At 40.6% G+C, this 21,180-nt stretch overlaps 2 protein-coding genes across 2 annotated transcripts; both read right to left on the minus strand.

Annotated features, from left to right (window-relative positions):
- Nucleotides 1–4,988: 4,988 nt before the first annotated feature.
- Nucleotides 4,989–10,977, minus strand: LOC146642434 (gap junction alpha-3 protein-like). The gene is made up of 3 exons (XM_085397942.1): nucleotides 10,909–10,977; nucleotides 10,107–10,657; nucleotides 4,989–5,802 (listed from the first exon to the last, which is right to left on the minus strand). Exons 1-3 carry the CDS (start codon nucleotides 10,975–10,977, stop codon nucleotides 4,989–4,991), a joined length of 1,434 nt encoding a protein of 477 aa, XP_085254068.1.
- Nucleotides 10,978–16,658: 5,681 nt separating this feature from the next.
- On the minus strand, nucleotides 16,659–19,663 carry LOC146642435 (gap junction beta-2 protein-like). Its single transcript, XM_085397785.1, has 5 exons — nucleotides 19,493–19,663; nucleotides 17,692–17,844; nucleotides 17,305–17,453; nucleotides 17,022–17,228; nucleotides 16,659–16,876 (listed from the first exon to the last, which is right to left on the minus strand). Exons 1-5 carry the CDS (start codon nucleotides 19,661–19,663, stop codon nucleotides 16,789–16,791), a joined length of 768 nt encoding a protein of 255 aa, XP_085253911.1. The 3' UTR covers nucleotides 16,659–16,788.
- Nucleotides 19,664–21,180: the final 1,517 nt, after the last annotated feature.

Below are 21,180 nucleotides of genomic sequence, written 5' to 3' on the forward strand. Positions count from 1 at the left end.
AATCAATTGGCAACATTGCTCCGGACCCCAAAATATTCCAAAACAAGCAACAAATATAGGTATGGTACAAAATATTTATTGAGTAACAGTTCTGTAAACATCTGAGGTAAATCAACATTTACATCAACATGTTCTTCAACAAAAGGTTCAGACAAAAGGCCCTTCTCTTCAAAGACAATCATTTTACAGTGGGAGTAGTCGCAGGGGTTATTCTGTGTGTGCTCCTGCTTGTGTAGATGATAAGTCCATCATATAATCTTCATCATTTCCCATCAGAAAGTCTTTGATTCAAGGTACATCCACTGGTAAAAGCTAGAGCCAACATCTCTTCAACCATTTTCAGGACAGAAAAATATCACTTTAGTTTCATTTCTCGTCCATTCCAAGTCTAATTGTGTTTGTTATTTCCACAAATAAACTAAATATGTTAATATATCCCTCTTTATACGAAACCCTTCTGATTTTTGCTTCTCTCTAAATATTTCAATGTCTTCATAACTGTCTAACTGTGCAAAACTTTACCTACATGTCAAAGATACTAAGAACAACTTGGTACAATAAAGTTAAAAAAAAAAAACATTTAAGCAATAAAAAAAGATAATACCTTATTTCAAAAAGTCATCTTTTTAAAAGAAACTCTAACATAATGTATTTTCTGTATTATCTCTTTGGTGGATATTTCTTTGGTTTGGTTAAATCAACACATCACAACCTGCAACTTCCTCTCTAAGAATAGATTAAGTGGTTCAGCATCTACAGTGTGCTGAATTTATTGTCACCCAAACTTGATCAGAGACATAAACTCTATCCACAAACAGCATTTATGGGGGGGCTTATTTTATGCATTACAAAATGATTTGTTCTTAACTACAAAGTATGTAGAACAAGTTCCTTTCACCGTATATTGATTCTAATTTATCACCTTGTTTCTTATGTTCATTTATGCGCTTTAGGAGTTGAACTCATGACAAGATGGAAAACTTTAACTCCGAACTTTGAAAAGTTCCAAACATGAACCTCAGATTGACCCCATCAATGGTATGCCATCTAGTTTTACAGAAAATACATTCTTAATCACAAACTTAATGACTGCAATAACATCATAATCAAATAAAACAGAGGTAACACTCTACGAACAGATTCAATGTCACTTGAGGCATGTCCCATCTCCAGCGAATAGCAAATATTTGGCAAGTACTGTGGCATTCTCCTTCACTGTTTTGATATTGATATTGGTATTAGGCCATTAAAAAAATACCTTAGGATGTCAACACTTTTACAGATTGATGAAACCTGAAATGTGACATAGTTAATGTAATGGCCTGTAAATGGCCTGTATTTATATAGCGCTTTTCTAGTCCCTAAGGAGCCCAAAGAGCTTTACATATCCAGTCATCCACCCATTCACACACTGGTGATGGTAAGCTACATTGTAGCCACCCTGGGGCGCACTGACAGAGGCGACGCTGCCGGACACTGGCGCCACCGGGCCCTCTGACCACCACCAGTAGGCAACGGGTGAAGTGTCTTGCCCAAGGACACAACGACCGAGACTGTCCAAGCCGGGGCTCGAACCGGCAACCTTCCGATTACAAGGCGAACGCCCAACTCTTGAGCCACGATCACCCCTTATGTCTGAAAAGGGCTCTGGTTTATACCATGAACGTGGTAGATGCTTGCAAGGGCTATTGTATTTTGGGGAAACAACCACATTTGCTATGTTGTTTAAAATTTATACTAGACAAACGATCCAGCAGATCCAATTGAAGCACTATTTATCTGTGAATCTGTAAATCCAAAAGATAGGTGGTTGTGCTAATCAATATGCCTGGGAGCAAGGGTAGCTATATATAATATATAAGCTAGCAGTCTAGTCTAGTAGCGGCATTAGCATCTTTGGAACAATAGGTCAGACCCTATTGTTCCAAATTCCTGAGGCAAAGCCCCTAAGGCTCTCTGAGCAACGGAAAAGGGAAGGGGAGCATTAGTGAGTGTCAAATCCACAGTCCAGGATGAAACATAGAGCATCCACGAATACATCGGGAGGATGGACCCCAGAAATAAGCAGCTGCAAGAATGCCTCTGGCAGCTGAAGACAGAGGGCGATGGACGACCAAGCATAGGATGTACCATCGACAGATAGAGGAACTAGATGGCATCAAGATTTCCTACTAGTGGCTAGAAAAGGCCGGCCTAAGGGACAGCACAGAGGCACTGATCATGGCAACACAAGAACAGGCCCTAAGCACCAGATCCAGAGAGGAAGGAGCCTACCACCGCCAACAGGTCCCAAGTTGCAGCTTGTTCAAAGGTGCCCAGGAGACTATCCACCACATATTAGCAGGATGTAAGATGCAAGCTGGGGCCATTTACACTGAGAGGCACAACCAAGTTGCTTGGATGGCGTCCAGGAGCATCTGTGCTGCATATGGACTAGAAGTCCCCAAGTCCTGATGGGAGAACAGCGCCAAAGGTGACTGAGAAAAACAGGTCGAAGGTCATGTGGGACTTTGAGTTCCAGGCAAGCAGATGTTGGCCAACCAACCAGGCATAGCGGTGGTTGAAAAGGAGCAGAAGACTGCAATCGTGATAAATATGGCAATTCCAGCAGATAGAAACATCAGGAAGAAAGCGCTTATGAAAACAGAGAAGTACTGAAGGAACAACTGCAATAGGAAGGGAATGGAAGGAGCTCTAACCCTAAAACTGGAAGAGTGGCTCCAGCAGATTCCAGGCACAACATCAGCAACATTCAGTTTATTCTGGAAATTTAGAACTTAGCTTTATTAAGAATATTAAGTTGACTTTATCCACTACACCATGTCTATGCCATCCAAAAAGTGTAAAATATGAACCTTTTCAAATTGAAATGAATGCACATTATCGAACAATCACTAGATCTATGTTTATGCATTTGGTTTCAGTATATGAGCATTACTTAAAGCACTTTGATATTTGACAGCTGAGCTGTGAAGTATGTGAGGAAAAAAGTGTTTAAATTCAAATGTTAATCACTGACTGTTCTTTGGTAGGTTGCATTTTTTTTTCAAGCGTGTCATTTATAAGCAACTCAAATCTGTTCATAGAGGAACACAAAGTTGCAAAAATACAAAACACAGTTTGCTCCAAACCACTCTCTCTTGCTGTCCTGATGCAAGGCTGACTTTTTTCCCCCCAATGGATAAAATTGGGTAAATTAAAGCTTTAGGGAAGTTACTAATAAGCAACATAACAACCTAGAATGCATAAACCATTATCCATGTGTTTTCTTGTGTTTTTAATCTGGCAGGAATTAATAGAAAAACAGGACATAAATGAACATTCCTATGTGGGATGTGTTAATTACTAACAGCAAAGTAAAAATGAACACTTCTTAGATCATATTGCTTTCTTTTCTCTCAAAAAAATCTAAGAGCTACAGCATAATCTACAGCTCATCTAGAAAATTAACTTAAGAGTCCTCCTAAACAAAACAGCTCCAGGGAACTCAACACTTCCGTGCCACACTGCAAACACAACCAGCAGAAAGAAGGCAGTTTTTATACTCAGTTCAAGCTGCAAAACTTAAACCTGTTCAGTAAGGAACTTTGAAATACTGTCTTATTAGTCGACTCAACTCTTATGCTAAGGGGTTTTGCATAGTGACAAACTTTGGCTCAAAGTCAGTAAAATGTTAAAGCATTTATGGTTTTTGGTTTCTTATGTAAAACTGCAGTTTGATCAGAGACAAACTTTTTAAAAACATAGGTAGTTCTGTATAAAGTCTTGTCGTGCATATCAATGCTGTTAATTATTATGTATTTACATATTTATATATAGTTTACCCTGATGTAACCGCAGAGATATTATTTTGTAAACACGAAACATTATAAATATACCTAAATGCAGACACACACACAGCCTGTAAAGCCTTAGAACTACATCTCTGGGTGGGCCTGCTTTATGGTCACCTGCTATTTTCTAATGCTGGTGAATCCCTCTATTTATTAAAACTACAGGCTGTGTAGAGAGCGTACACAGAGATGGACGAGTTCTACACACTTACGACACTTCAGCTCCACCATCACATCACAAGAAAAATTAAAGCTCAAGAAACAAAAGTGCAAACCTTTCCTCTGATGTCTCACAGGAAAGAAATAAAAGAAAGATGAAAATTAAAAAAAACTGCACAAAAACTTATTAGTAGGTCCAGTCATCATCATCATCACAATAACCTTTCCTTATATGTATTTTTGCTGGCTGTGTGGATATTTTAAGTGTGCAGTTACATTAAATATCATCTAGATTTCTTATCCTGTGTTATTCTTTTGTCAAAGAGGAGTGAGAGAATGGCCAGAGAAGCAAAATTAAGTAGCAGCAAAATTGACTTCTGCATTTCTGTCTTTGTGTCAGTAAACTACTAAAACAATGGATTTGATATGATTAGCTTAAATTGGCTGGGGGTTGTTTTAGTGATACTTTTTCAGTGGGCAATATCATGGCTACAAGAAAATTCCTGAAAACTCTAAGCTGGAATGACAACCATGGCCTGACAGGATTTTTGGTCTTGAAAAAATCTACATACAAAAGATATAGTTTCTTGGTCTATTTAATTTAGCCTCTAAACCTAATAATAAAAAAATAAAATAAAAATAATCTGGATGTTTTTATATGTTTGTAAACGAAAAAAATGGACCCCCATGTGCACAGCCATTACTCTAAACAATTTGAACCTCCTTTGAACTGAAAACTTACACGTTAAGAAACTAATGTGGACATACCCTGATGTTGTCAATATCTATGTAGGGCATCATTTCAGATTCGCAATGCTGACTATAAACTAAGCAGCCAACTCCAGTAGGCATCAGGCTCATGCTGAAGTGCATGCTTAGGTGTGGTTTTATGCTGCAGTGCATATTAAAAGAAAAAAAAAAGCATGTGTAGGCTCTCTCTGAGTATAGAGCATGCATGCATAGTTGGGTAAAAGTGTGAGTGAGTGTGTGTTTTAGCTACACGGCCAGGTCATCGGGGCGAGCTCGTCCACCGCCACTCTTGCTGGCCCGACTTGGCTTGCGGTTGTCTGTCCCCGCAGCAGCAGGAGGCTGATGCATCTCCGCCCTGGTTACCACAGTGAAGTCACTGTGCAGGACCTTAGGTGCTGTGATGACAGCAGTTTCCTCTTTCATTGCCGTCTCCTTTGGCATGAGAGAAGAAAGAGGGGTGTTGCGCGGAAGTGTGGGAAATGCAGATTGCTGCTCCTCTGGTGTTGGGGTCTTTTCCACTTCAGGAGAGGAGGAGGCTGAGGCTGAATTTTTTCCATTCAGATCGTGGACTTCCAGCACCATGTTGTTCCAGTTCTGCTCCATCACCACCAGCTGTCCTTGACTTCCAACACCCACTTTCTCACTGCTGCTATAAAAAGAAGCAGCATCCAACAAGAAGTCGTCTGGGTGGAACGCCGTGTTGTCCATCTTCATCCCAGCAGGCACAGGGGTGGTCGCAGCGTTTAAGGAGGTCACAGCAGGGGAAGACTCTGGTGGGCTGTAGGCCCCTCCCTCAGCTGCCCCGTCTCCCGTCACACTCACGCTGCCAAATGTCGGCAGACAGTCGAGCACCAAAGGAGAGGTCTGCTCAGGGATTGTCTCTGCGTCTGTGGGCTCATCTTCAGCCAGAATCAGTGACTCGCTGTCAGGTGCAAACTCATTGGTGACCCCTCGCTTTACTTTCTTCCAGCCTAGGTGATAGATCTCCAGCAGGTTGAGGACCAAAGAGACACAGGCAACGACCAGCATAAAGATGATGAAGATTGTCTTTTCAGTGGGCCTATGGCAACAGAGGAACAAAAAGAGGTTGTGATTAACAAATCACACCAGTGTATAATAGGAAATGTAACATTAAAAGAAAAAGAAGGAAGAAAATCCAATGTTATTGTTGGATTTCTCATTGTTAAATAATAATAATAATAATAATAATGGATACTTTATTGATCCCCATGGGGAAATTACTTGTTTTTCTCTGCATTTGACCCATTCACTCAGTGAAGCAGTGGGCAGCCCACTAAGCAGGCGCCCGGGGAGCAGTGTGTAGGGACGGTACCTTGCTCAGGGGTACCTCAGGGTAGCCGTTAAGTGGATTCGAACCGCCGACCTTCCGATCATGGGGCGACCACTTTACCTACTGAGCTATCCCTGCCCCGATAAAGGCTGCAGTGGGAACACTTGGTGATAATCAATTTTAAATAACCCACAAGGGCAAAAATGTTAGTATTTGAACAATATCTTCATAGACTAAAGTAACTAGCTCCTTACTATTCAATATACTATTTATTCATACTATGTCTTTTTACTTTAGACTCCCTCTGTAAACACAAAATCCTCTTGTGTTAACTGAAATGAACCTTACTGTACTCGCTTGTACACTGTACTTCCAACTGGGTCTCTCTCCTAGAGTAGCTTTGCATGATTGTCAGTTCAAAATAATTCAAAATAATCCTTGAGCCTTTTTGCAGGCCCTAGATTCATCCAGATATTGAAATAAGGCTTCTCTTTAAGCCCTTTGCCTTGATTCATACTGACTGCCACTTACAAACAAAAGATTTGATTTGACCATGCTAAGGTTATCACTATTATTGACATCATACAACATACTAATGTGATACAAACTGTCTGATAATGAGTGTTAAGAGCATTTTGTTTATTTATAAATAAACTGACTTCTGACACTGAAAAGCTTCTTAAAAACAGACCTAATCAGACACTTAAACCACCCTCATTTAGCTCATTATTTCTACCTCTTCCAGGAAAGGAAAGATGATTCGTAATTTGTTTTGTTTTTTTGCCCCTGTGGTATTTAAATACTATTGGGTATCAAAATTCTAGTAATGTGGCAACTAGGGATGGGTACCGGTATCCGGTGCCATGATGGCACCGGTTCTGACATAAACGGTAGTAACCAGACCGAAAAGCAGCGCACATTTCGGTGCTTTATTTCGGTGCTTTTTTTTCCTGAGCTGTGATACGCTTTAGATTCTAGCCAATCATTTTACGTTTCCCAGGATAGTAGGCGGGGCCAGGTACGTACGTTCTTTTAGAGCAGAGCTACAGATTAAAAATGACCAAGGCAAAGCGGTCAAAAGTCTGGCTGTACTTCACAGCAAAATTAGCAAACTCAGCAGCCTGCAACAAGTGCTTTAAGCTGATACTGTGATACTGTCAAAGGAGGTAACACCTCAAATCCGATGAAACACCTGGCGACGCATAGCGTTTTTTTTAAAAGCCGAGAAATGCGCCGTATTTGATAGCTTGCTGTGAGACCTCACACCGAGCACCCTGCGGGTGGGTTACCTGTTATCGGACCCGGAGTTAGCAACATCCCCCAAAAACACGAAGAGGAGAGTCCTGGCCCCTAGCCCTGCCAGTGTAGCAGAAATGATGACGGATGATGATGGCAGCAGCCGCCGTTCTTCTCTGCGTGAGTAGCTTAATGTTGTCCGTGTGTAATTTACGTTGAGTAGGCTAACCACGTTATTAAATTAATGCATGTAAGGTGAACTAGCAAACATCATCATAGCTACATGTGGCTGTCTTCTTGTTTGATGGCAGATACTCCCTTAACCCTGGCCAAAAAGGCTAAAATGACCAAAGAAAAAGTGGAAAACAGTTAAACATGAGAGGTTTTTGGACAAAGTTTGTGTTTTTTCCATTGTTTAAGCACTGCTTCCAGCCAAGAGTGATGCCATAAATCCCCTATAGCTGCAGAAAAGGCTAACATTGTTATCTTTTTACAAAAAAACAGCTGAACATGAGAGGTTTTTGGACCAGTTTTGTGTTTTCCATTCTTTACATTCTCTACACTGCAGACTTCTCCCACAATTCCACCCAGTGCTTCCTGCAGAAGTTCTCTGATGACTCTGCAATAGTCGGCCTCATCACTGATGGGGACGACAAGGAGTACAGAGGTCTGACCCAAGACTTTGTGGACTGGTGCCAGCAGAACTACCTCCAGATCAACGCCAGTAAAACCAAGGAACTGGTGGTAGACTTCCGCAGGCACAAGCATTCTCCACTGCAACCACTGAACATCCAAGGTATGGACATTGAGGCTGTGGACAGCTACAGGTACCTTGGTGTTCATCTGAACAATAGACTGGACTGGACTCATAACTCAGACGCCCTCTACAGGAAAGGGCAGAGCAGGCTGTACCTGCTGCGGAGACTCAGGTCGTTTGGAGTGGAGGGCCCACTCCTGAAGACCTTCTATGACTCTGTTGTGGCTTCTGCTATCTTTTATGGCGTGGTCTGCTGGGGCGGCAGCATCTCTGCTGGGGACAGGAAGAGACTGAACAGGGTGATCCGAAGGGCCAGCTCTGTTCTAGGATGCCCTCTGGACCCAGTGGAGGTGGTGAGTGACAGGAGAACGGCGGCTAAGCTGTCATCCCTGTTGGACAACATCTCCCACCCCATGCAGCAGACTGTGACAGCACTGAGCAGCTCCTTCAGTGGGAGACTGCGGCACCCACGGTGTGGGACGGAGAGATTTCGCAGGTCTTTCCTCCCCACTGCTGTCAGACTCCATAATAAAGACTTTAACTGATCAAGCACACACATCCATACATATGCAATAATACTAAGTGCAATAATCCTTTCTGTCATCGTTGTATTTTTACTCAGTTGTATATAGTATTTGTATTTGTATTCTGTACAGTTGTGTACTGTATTTATTCTTATTGTATTCTAATTTTTGCCTCATAACTTTTGCACTGTCCACTTCCTGCTGTGACAAAACAAATTTCCCACGTGTGGGACTAATAAAGGTTATCTTATCTTATCTTATCTTAAGCACCGGTTTAAGCACCGTTTAAGCACCGGCACCGTTTCAAAAGTACCGGTTTGGCACCGGTATCGGATAAAACCTAAACGATACCCATCCCTAGTGGCAACCCTGTTGGAGACAGGAATATTAATTGTTGTTTTCTTTCAACTCTTTGAAGCAGTCTATTAGCCACAACACTACAACTGATCAAACTGCAATGCCAGCCAGAATTGCTCTTTTTCATTTAGAAACAAAAGGTCCCACATCGCAGACAGGTCTGGCCCGGATCTGGCATCAAGCTAGCACTTCTGACTGACTGGTGTCATGGCAGGATGTATGTCTACCAGATGTGGGCCAGGTCTGGCAATGATGGCACTATTTATGTTCCTATTTTCCTATTTTAGTTAGAAGACCCAAATGCCATGTTGCAATACTATACTGCTATTGTAGCCAGCGTTTCAAATGCAGGTTTGACAGGTTTGTGAGTGTACACTTTATCCAAAACCTAGTGAGGGTTTACTCATGTTTATCACTACTGATTGGAAGGTTATTGGTTCGATCCCTGGCTCCTCTAGTCTGCATGTCAAGAGTGTGAATGTGTATGAATGTAGTTAGGAAGCACCCAGTTTAGAGAGAGTGTGTGATTGGGTGAATGTGGAGCACTTTGAGTAATCCGGGAGAGTAGTAAAGCATTATCTAAGAATTAGTCCATTCACTGTCTGAACAGAGTTTCGTCATGTTACTTTTGCACTATTATGTTCTGGCACATGTTGTTATTACATGGCTTGATTAAGGTACACATTAGGCTGACATCTGGGGCCAGAGCTGAAACTGTTCTGGGCCAGCACAGGGCCAGCAGTGTGTCTACAACTGGCCCATGGCTGCACACAACTTACACATGGCCCACATACCACAAAGAATGACGGCCCTTTGGTATCCCAGATCTGGTTTGCCAGAGGTAATCCACACAGGGGCCAGTACAGGACCACCAGTGTGTCTGCAACTGGCCTTGTGCTGGCCCATGTGTGGGCCACCTCTTGCAAACCAGATCTGGGCCACCAAAGGGCCGTCATTCTTTGCGGTATGTGGGCCATGTCTAAGCACATTGTGTGGGCCAGATCTGGGCCATACCAATTTTGCTATGTGGGGTGTTGTTTAGACTATTAGTGTTGTACAAGAACATAGAGAGTGATAGACTTAGTAAATATAACTGAGTGACAGGATGTATGTGTAGAGTATAATGAAGAATTATTAAACAGACACAAAGAAAAAAATCTTTGATTGTGATGCAAAACAATAAAACTGAACTTTCTTACCTGGAGATGAAGCAGTCCACAGTATTGGGGCAGGGCCAGCGGCCACATTTATAGAGAGGCCTCAGCTGGAATCCATACAGGAAGTACTGCCCCAGAATGAAACCCACTTCAAACAGAGTCTTGAATATTATGTTGAAGATGTAGGTCCTCAATAATGCCCCGCGTATCCTGATTTTTCCATGTTCGTCACGAATTGGGGGTTTCTCCTTTTTCCCTCCACCATCACCAACTCCATTGTGATAGAGAGGGTCATGGTCATCCTGGTGTCGTCCGGCCTTTCTGAGCTCCTCTTCCCTCTCCCTCCTCTTCTCCTCCATGCGAACAATGTGTAGTACATGGCCCAGGTAGATGAGGGTTGGTGTGGAGACAAAGATGATCTGCAGCACCCAGAAACGGATGTGGGAGATGGGAAATGCCTCGTCATAGCAAACGTTTTCACAACCGGGCTGCTGTGTGTTACAGGTAAAGTCTGATTGCTCGTCACCCCAAACTTCTTCAGCTGCTGCACCCAGCACCAAAATTCGAAAGATGAAGAGGACTGTGAGCCAAACCTGGGTCGGACAAACACGACAGTTAGAAGCACAGTAGTTAGTACTTCCTGGATAATGCAGAGGGTAACTAAAGCTTGTGGTTTCTCCACAGTGTCAGTATGGTCTACCCTTTACCAAACTGAAAACCAGAAAATGTCATCAACAATGTTGGCGTATCAAAAGTTCTATGAAAAGGAAATACAGTGAAAATCATCAAAAGGTAAGCTTAATATGTTTAACAGATCATGTTTTTGTTATCAATAGTCGGTCACCTTTCCAATCACAGTGGAGTGTTCTTGAGCATTCTCCAGCAGTCGCCCTAGAAAACTCCAGTCACCCATGCTTCTCTCAGTTTTCTAGCCTGCAGAGAGACATGAGAGTCTATGGTGAACAACAAAAAGTCAATTAAAGAACAATACCACAGAAAGTCAGTATTTAGGATTTTATCTGAACTTTTATGGCTGATACTGTTTTACCTTGTGTCTCTATGTCTGATTGTAGGTGTCTGTGTGTGTCTGTGTCTCTCATCACAGCAAATCATGTCAGTATGTATCAAAATCTCTGAGGAATGTATACAGCATCTTGTTGAATTCACAAAGAATTAAGCCAGTTCTGAAAATCAGTACTAGCAAGTGTCCTAATCAAGTGTTCGGTGAGTGTATTTTCCAGGACGTTTATGAGGAATCATTCGATCTCTGTCAGTCTGTTTCCCTTTTTTCTTATGCCAAACATTCGCTTCCTCTTCCTGTAATCAGTTTGACACTTCTTTTCCATGAAACATAAAAAACTAGCATTGTTCCATTTTTAGTCTGTGTCAAACACAGACTAGAGAGTCCTAATGAGATCTAACGGCCAGTTCATCTATAAACTCTTTAGCCTAGAAACTTTTGAAAGTATTCATCTAAGCCACAGTTATTCATATATTTAGTTCAATACAATTAAATTTTATTTATATCTCAACAGTAATTGTCTCAAGGGGCTTTATATTATAAGGTAAAGACCTTACAATATAAAGGCTATCATCATCAAAAACAAAATTCTTTGATATTCTGAAATATTGCTTCATATAAACGAGTGCTGTTAATACTTACCAACAAAATAACTGCATGAACATCTCAAGCAGTATCTTGCCTTACAATACCTAGAAATATCTTCTTTTACCATTTAAACCTTGGTGTTTCACTGTGAAATTTTACAAAAACTTGGCTGCTGCCCAAAAAGCTCTTTTCAACTGAGCACAGAAAGCATAACTACTTTCGAACTTCAATGCTAAAATCAAGAAGAGAAAAGACTTCAAAATAAAATTTCAAATAAGTTGGATTGTTTTGAAAAAAAAAAAAGACAAATTAAGCTGACTTACTAAAATATTGTTGTGTTGTCAGTGATAAATCCATCGACCAGAAATCAGAACAAAAACTATATCTGGAAGGAAGACACAAAATGCTTTGTATTAGCTTTTTGGGCTCATCATCATACAGACATCACACAAAAAAGGATACAGAGCTTTTTGATGCTGATGCCAATATGAATCTTTTTTTTAACCAGAAACATTTTAGTGCACAGTAGGTACAAATGATGCCATATACTTATAGTATGGCATCGGAAAGGGTCTTGTTACTCCTCACCTGATGCTAGGATTAGTACCAGTGCTAAGAACTGTCCAAATTTTTTAAACAGTTCAGATATTTTAAATTATCAATCACACAGGTCTATAGAGTGATAACTTCAAAATTAATTCTGCAGCATGATGAAAACCCCAGAAACATAGCATAAGACATAAAGAACTAGCTAAATTGAGTCCGGCAGCGAATGGTATGACCTTTCAGAGCATTCTCATTCCCAACATGTAGCATAACTACGATTTGTCACGTCCCATGGCATCTCAAAGGTAACCTTCCGCATCCCTATGATACGCTCCGGATTGTGGATGGAATCCAAAAGAATGATGCTCGCGGAGGTAACACACATTCCAGCTGTGTATTCCAGCCCTAACCGTAACCTTAACCCTAACCTTAACCATATCAGATAGTGTTTTCCAAAGCGATGCATGATCAGATGTGTAGATTCATTCCAAACAGTTCTCGTGCCTCCGAAAGCTTAACATACCGACAACTTATCTCATAGTGTCGGTATGTTACGTTTTGGGATGAGAATGTGTTGGATCTTCACAGAGTCCAGGTTTTAGCTTCATAGATTCCATGTGGAATTACATGAAAAAGGAGAAAGAGGTTCCACAGAGGACCCGGAACAGTCAAGTACTCTGAACAAAGTGTACTACTAAGAATTGGTAGCTGCAGTTTAAAAGCGCTCATTTATCACTACTTTGATTTAATTTCACTCTTTTTTCTTCATCTGACATTTTGGTGCAATCCAATGCTCACAGTAGCACTGCATGTGTCTGATTGTTTGATAGTTATTCCATGGTATACATTTGCTTTTGGATGTGCCAAATTTGTGTGTACTTGCATTGGTATGTGTGTGTGATGCGAGACTGGCTGGTTAGTGGACAATGGCTGGCCATCTGTGAGAAGTGAAGTGAGTGAATAACAGGTTGTCGCTGTTGAATGCCGGACTCATCACATCCCAGGAATGCTGATGGGGGCAAATGTTTGCCTGGGATTCCCTGATATGAACGCACACAAACATATACACGCATTCTAAAGTTTCAGCAGTGTTCTGTACTCCTGCATACTGTGTAACTTACTTCCAAAATAAAATGTAAATCCAGGAATTTGTGTCTGATGAGAGGTAGGTCAACTGAGTAAAAGAAAAAGAGAAAGAGAGAGAACGGAAGCTCCATAGACAGAAAGGAAATATCGTGGTCTTGATTTAACTGTGTTCTTAAAAAACTGCTTAGAAACACAAATAAATAAATAACAAAGACTTTTCAGATGTCTTACACGTGAAACATATTCTCAAATGACAAATGGCTACTAATTCACCAGTCTAACGGTGGTATGTGTACATGTACATGATGTGTTGACGTGATGAAATACCATCGGCCATGGCAGACAATAGGGAAGCTGCCAGATGGATATTGTTCTGGCTGCTGTGTGCTTTTGATGGATCAGAGGTCTTTGTGCTAAAACAGCCCAAACAGTTAACTCCTGGCCTGCCATTTGCACAACGAAATCCGAAAATATGCACAGTCACAATAAAAGACAATTCTGTTCATTACTCAGTTAATCAACTACCTTAGTGTATATCCAGAAACTTGAGATGACCGTGCTCAGTGTTTAAGCAATTAGTTTCACATGGTGTGGAATAGTACTGAAGATGATTAAATGCAGTTTGCTTTTAAGAAAAGATATTTTTGATACATATATTAAAAATGTAAATGTATGTCTAAAAGTGCCATTCCAAAAATGTGGAAAGAGTTTCTAACTGTACACACAAGTGAATAAATGGGCCCAAAGTTGCCTAAGATACTAAAAGTACAAAACAAATTTTTTTTTAAAGTGTGCAAAGATTTATAGAATGGCACACAGCATCTAAAGAGAGTATGGAAATAATCAATTCAGCAGCTGGTTGGCTGGTTAGGAGCAGCAACTTATTTCCTCCATTTACTACAGCAAGTCACACAGTACAATTCCAACAAGCAGAAAAACTACAGGAAGGTTCTTCCTTTCGTGGTAACATTAGACAGTGTGTCTCCTATACAAAAGATAAACAACTAGCAATGGTTGCATTTAAATATCCATCAAAACTAAAATGTAAGCTTCCCTACAGTTGACCTCAAATTTATTTAAAAACAAAAAAACAGTCCTACCGCCTGTTTTCCATTAGTTTCTTGTCCATGGCTCTTTAAAAAAAAACTTATTTTTTAACTAAAGTATCAAAATCTAGCCTAAGACCCCACAAAATGCATTCTTTTTTCCCAAAGATTATTTAAGCCTGGACGATATTGGTTTGGATTTGTGGCTTCCTGTCTGCCGTCTTTCCCACATGGATGTGAACGCATCATGAGAGGTGCTGATAATCCAGCAGGTGGAAAGATGATAATGCCTCTTCCCTCCCACTTCAACCTCCAGCATCACTCTACGGTGACCCTGCTTACCGCGTTTCTTCTCTTCTTTTTTCTTTTAGTCCCACGGAGGTTCTCGGGGCAACCAAGAGAAGATTGGGCAGATTGATAGAAGGGAGAAGGGAGGGAGAGAGACACAGAGAGAGCAATACACAGAGTAACAGAGAGAGAAAGTTAACAACAAAAAAGGAGGGAAAAAGAAAAGAAGAATACGCGAGGCTAGTCTAGTCTAAAAAAAAGGGCGCGTGTGGAACCTGTCCCGCGAAGGCGAAGCACAGCGGCTGCGTCCCGCGTGGCCAAGGCCATCCGCCACTGTCAAACATTGGTGTCCCCGTGCAAGGGGCGCAGGAGGGGGGTGGTAAGGGGAAGGCGCGCGTTTGAGTGCGCGCGCGTGTATATGTGGTGTAACGCAACTATCACATTCCTGACCAGACAAAAATTTTCTTTAACAACTTCTGTTAAGGGAAAAATAAATATTTGGATTGTTCCTTGTTGCAGTATGAGGTAAAACACCCTCTGGGTATTAGCTAATAACTTACTAGCTTTTTTACTGTCATTACAAATAAACATCAATATGGAAGATTACTGATGTCAAAAATGGAGAAATCAGAAAAAAACAGACAAAAATTGAAGTGTAAAAGTAAGCTCATCTTTCTACAAGTTCTTCATATTGCAACAGTTTTTAGCCCCCAAAAGGAATTTACATGTTAAAGTGTTACATTACATACATGACATTTAGTTACAAGTAAATTACATTCAGTTACAAAGATGATATTTTAAATGAAATTTAAAAGAATAGACACATTAAACACCATCAAGTTTTAATAATAAAAGATACAGGATAACAGAAATTAAACACAACAAAATACAAATGTAAAGACAAAATATAAACAGAAGCAGAAAACACAGAAACTAAAATCAGTTATCCCAAGCTTAGTACAGACATGAAAATCTTGCAGCAATAGTCAGCCGTGTGGCCAAGCTTAATATGGCCCAGAGCGCCAGTGTACAATAAAATGAATTCTATCCACCCAATGACAGCCTTATAATTAAACACTGACATATAGCCCATTTTCACATCTTTTAAACAGAAAAGACTACCTCAGTATTCATGTGAGATTAAGTGATTCATAGTATAAATGTTGACTGCAATAAATGTGAAAAGTAGAGTGATAAATAACATCCACAGTCTTAGGAATGCAGGCAGAGACAAATAAATTATAAATGTCACTGTATCTTTTTTAAAAACCTTTTTTCACTCCAAAATGTTGCAAAGTTTTTTCTTTTTCTGTAAAAGAAAACAAGTTTTTTGTTGTTGCTTCTTAACAACTACAAAGAATGGGGTGACACCATCTATTCACCTATGTTATCACTTAGTTTTGTGTCACCCAAAAAAAGTCCCTCTGGGTAGGGGAAGGAATTGTTGCAGACCTGTTTGCTCACCAGCAGGGGTCAGCAGAGTACAGTATCTCATTACAGAACAAAAGAATTCATGGGTTTGTCTTTTTCATTCCTTTAAAAACAAACATCATAAATATCATAAGAATAAACTACATAACCAGTCAAATGAAAAGAAGATTAAATGTTATCTGGAGACTTTTTGCATTCAATTAATTATTATGAAAAATACAACTTTTTGTAAATATTTGTACATCAGTGGCTTTTCATCAGGACCTTTCAATCAGGACAAGGCCCAGGGGTTGGGGACTGCTGCTTTACATTACTGCCTTCTTGTGGTCTGCTTGCTTTGTACTCATAGGAAATTGTAGCTGTCCCCATTTTTTTCTTTCTACAAACAATTTATAGAACATGATTCTGGACATTGAACAGAATAAAAAGTATTTAAAATGACTTCAACATTAAACACATGTAGTTAAATGCACATGATGTATTTATATTTTTATTTGTTAAACAGCTTATCTACATACAACCTCATTTAACATGAAAGTATAGTTTTAAGATGCTAACATCCTCTCCACCCCTTGATTTTCTATAGATTATCATTGAAAATGTCCAATTTGTGAGTTGTATTTACATTTATGATTCTCACACATGCATTATATCTCTAAAATGACAATGTTTTTATCAGTTTCTTCTCCACCCTCCGTCTTCTAGCTACATTTCAAAATCAGGTTGAAACAAGTGACTTCTGGTTAGTCCTGATCCGCATCTTCTCTCTGCTGCCTAATTTCCTCTCCTTCTGATCACAGAGACCCCTACAAGAAAAAATAAATAAATTATATATAATATAAAGAAGTGCATATGGAATGCACAGCTTAAAACTTAAAAACAAAAATAATGCACAAAAGAATTGCGTCAATCAGCTGATTAATCACCTGACTGTCTGATTAATACTATTACCTAGAGACAGCCTTGATGACAAGATATACAAGTTCAGCCATGTTAAGGACCATGCAGATAGATGAGGTAGTGGCCATGAAAACAGTGAAGATGGTTTTCTCAGTTGGACGTGAGATGAAGCAGTCCACCAGGTTAGGACATGGCCATTGATCACATTGCACCAGCCGTGGCATCTGGAAACCATCGTACACCACATACAGAGCATACCTGGAGACACAGATATCGTACCATCAAACCAAAACAGCCATGTGAGACTGACGGAAAAAGGAAGCACTGATCTTACATGAATCCTGCTTCAAACAGCAGCCTGAACACCAGGCTGCAGGCATATGTCCACCAGAGGGCACCAGCTATTGGGAGCCTCCGCTTTTTCAGAGTCTCTAACTCCTCATCTTGGCCCTTTGCACTGAGAAACCCAGCTCTACCAGGACTCTGTCGCACAGGATGAGATCATTTGAGCACTCAAAGAGCTTTCTACTACAAGTCTCATTCACCCAAACACACACATTCATACATGCCTAAGTGCCTTTTTATCTAATATTAACTTACACACACTGATTGATGCATTGGGGGCAAATTAGGTCTCTGTCACAGCTGCCCCAAATGACATCATCATTTTGTCTGTCATCACGATGACTTTGCCGTAATCATAATAAAACAATGCACACACCTGAAGGAGCTTCCTCTTATCTCTGTGGTTACGATAGGCCACATACATGGCAACCAGGAGTGTTGGCGTGGAGACAAAGACAAGCTGAAGACACCAGAGACGGATGTGGGACACAGGAAAAAACTGATCATAGCAGACGTTTTCACAGCCAGGCTGAGGGAAAAACAAACCAACCATGATCGTCACAATTATGACAACATCAGTGTATAGTTACTAGACCCTGTGTACGAGAAAATGCTAACTTCCTGGTTTGAGACCGGATGTGGGGTTGTACATTTCCGGTAGCTTTACTTTGCGGTCAATCGCTACTGCGAAGATATACTCCAAAATCATGTCCAAAACTCGAAAACGGAAAGATCGCGTTAAGTTACAAAGAGCAGAAGGTGGGAACACTCACCGCTGTTGTGTCATAAAAAATCTAATGATCAATTTTGACGTTTAAAGAGTTTAGATCGATCAGTTGTTTACATCACTCAACACAAGCAGAACTGCATCACTGCAGCAGAAGACACATCGTCCACATTCAGAAGCACATCTCTGTATAGTGACAGTTATTATGATTTAAACAGGCAAATGTTCAGCATTCAAACTACAGGTGAAGAATAGTCAAACCAGATGTTTCCCTGTTATGTCGATATCAGCTAGTCAAGTACACACCTACACAGCATGTCAACAAACCGTGAAAAAAAGCCACACAAAAAATGAACGATTGCTGGTAAGGGTTTCTATACATTAGTATTTATGATGGGTATGTTGTGACTTACCTTCACAATTACAGTGGTCCCTCGCTAATAACCCCGTTCACCTTTCACCTCGCTGTTTCGCGGATTTTTTAGTGCAAGTTTGCATGCTTATTTTTACATCACATTGTGTCCTGCGTCCTGATCGCTGCAGACAATCTCCTCCGTGACGTCTCTCCTGTACAGTACAGAATCGCTGCATCGATCGCTAGCAGTGTGACTCTGAAGTGCAGAACTGTATGTCAACAATGTCCACAAAACGTTTTGCACCTTCAAAACATAAAATTGGCTACTTGATTTCACCTATCGCCGGTTATTTTTTAGAACATAACACCCACGATAAACGAGGGACAGCTGAGAAATATAACATTTGAATCCCTTTTCTCTTTTGCTCTGAGGCGCGGGGGAAAAATATCAACAAGTCGATGAACATCATTTACAGATATATTGGGTAAATGCCCAAGACATCTAGAGAAATGTAAATCGCCGCTTGATTCATTCACTTGCTTAACTTGTTTTGGACCGTAAACAAGGCGCGAATAGGACACCGGAAACAGGGTTAGGGTTAGGGTTAGGGATGAACCTGTTTTTGCCTTCAGAACTGTCTTAATTCTTCGTGGCACCAATTCAACAAAGAGCTCGAAACACTCCTCTGATACTGCGGTCCATGCCATCACTCAGCTGTCGTTTAAACTTGTCACAGAGTCTCCGTTTCCTGGCTGACAGGAGTGGCGCCCGACACAATAAAAGCACAATAAAAATATTAAGTGGTGATAGATAGTGACTACTTTTTAGATTATTAATACTTTATGTAGTATAAAACTTTACAGTATAACTTTGAAGTCAGTTCTTAGACAGGAAACCAGTGGAGAGAAGCCATCTATTAAAACCAGTGAGAAGAGTAGATTCTGTATTCTTCGAGAACTAGGGGTGAGAGAATGATTCTTTGAGCTGCAGAATTCAAGCTCAGACAATAAAACCCAAATCTTATTTTAACAAATAAGTGTCATTATAACTTACATCCCATGTGTGGATCGGATGTAAAAATGGACACGTCCTACCTGCAATGTGTTACAGGTGAAGTCAGACTGCTCGTCCCCCCAGACGCTCTCCGCGGCAACAACCAGCACCATGACCCGGAAAATAAAAAGCACAGAGAGCCAGATTTTACCCAGGCTGGTGGCATGACGGTTCGCCCCGACCAACTGAGTGTACAGAGCGGGCCAAGACATCCTGGGGGAAAGGACAGTGACAAGGGAATGGGAATGCTTGCACTACAGAACAGGGATTCATCAGCATACTCGTTTGCATTTCTTGTCATTACACGGTCGTGTTTATCTGCTACTTTTACAGCCTCTACACGTCTGACACATGGACACCGATTTCAGATTTCAGATTTACAAGGAAGCCAGTGGCAAACGATGAAAGCAGAGACCGTCGCTGAACAAAAGACGAGTTTGAAAGAGGACGGGATGAAAAGGAATGAAAGTGAGAGGAGGAGGGGAGAAGGTCCACTGCCAGCATTCATGTGAACTGATGAACCTCTCTGCCCACTGTGGACTGTACTGAACCGAGCCCACTCATCTAAAAGCACACTGAAACACACTGTACAAGCACACTGCTGCGGTTCTCACTGAGCTTCACTGTTCACACTCGGTCACTGATTGGTTCATTCATATTTTTTAGATGATGTGTACTTGCACTGAAAGAACCTGGGATATACTTCACATGTCATGCTTATTTAGAGGTTTGTTTCTAGCTGGAGATGTTTTGTCGTAAAGTAAAAACAGAAATTCTGATAAAAACTGGAAGCAACTTTTACCAAAATGAATTAAGATTAACTTTTGTTTTGTCTTTGTTGTTTTCTTACCTTGTGTCTTCAGTGTCAGGATGTCTCCATGAAAGTATTCCACATGATCCTTTTCAGTATGAAAGCGCGTGCACACACACACACACACACACACACACACACACACACACACACACACACACACACACAGCCTGTTGTTGCATCAGTCACATTTAAAAGAAAATCTCAGTCTAAGAAACTAAAACACAAACCTGCAGCTCCTGCTTTCTTTGCATGAAATCAAAGATGTGCCTCTCAGTGTGAAGTGAGACAGGATGATGTCTGATAGCTTCCTGTGATGACTTTCAAAATAAAACAACACAGCGCAGATTGTGCATTTTAGGAGGAAGAGATAACAGAGAGGAGAAATACAGATAATATTTTTAGCAGAAATGTAGCAACAAGAAAAACTCTGGATTGTGACAAGAAGCACTCTGAGAGTTTTGTTATTTGCTCTGTTAAAACCCATTTTAAAAGGCTTGACATAATTTTGAAATATTTTTATGTGGATATAACGCATTAATTTCATTACTTAGTAAAATCAGTTTTTTTGTTTAGGAATCAATGTCAAATTTAAAATGTTTTTGATCACAACCTTATATTGTTTTCAACAAAAACCTTATTTAGGAACATTGTGCAAGGATATTCATATTGTTACATATTTAACTGATCATAGCCTGTTATTGTAATTTACAGGGTGGGCCATTTATATGGATACACCGTAATAACATGGGAATGGTTGGTGATATTAAAGTCCTGTTTGTGGCACATTAGTATATGTGAGGGGGGCAAACTCCTCAAGATGGGTGGTGACCATGGTGGCCATTTAGAAGTCGGCCATCTTGGATACAACTTTTGTTTTTTTCAATAGGAAGAGGGCCATGGGACACATCAAACTTA

The sequence above is a fragment of the Rhamphochromis longiceps genome, linkage group LG23 (genome assembly GCF_057381845.1).
Source record: "Rhamphochromis longiceps isolate RC_006_pf linkage group LG23, R_longiceps_female_GT1.1, whole genome shotgun sequence".
NCBI lineage: Eukaryota > Metazoa > Chordata > Actinopteri > Cichliformes > Cichlidae > Rhamphochromis > Rhamphochromis longiceps.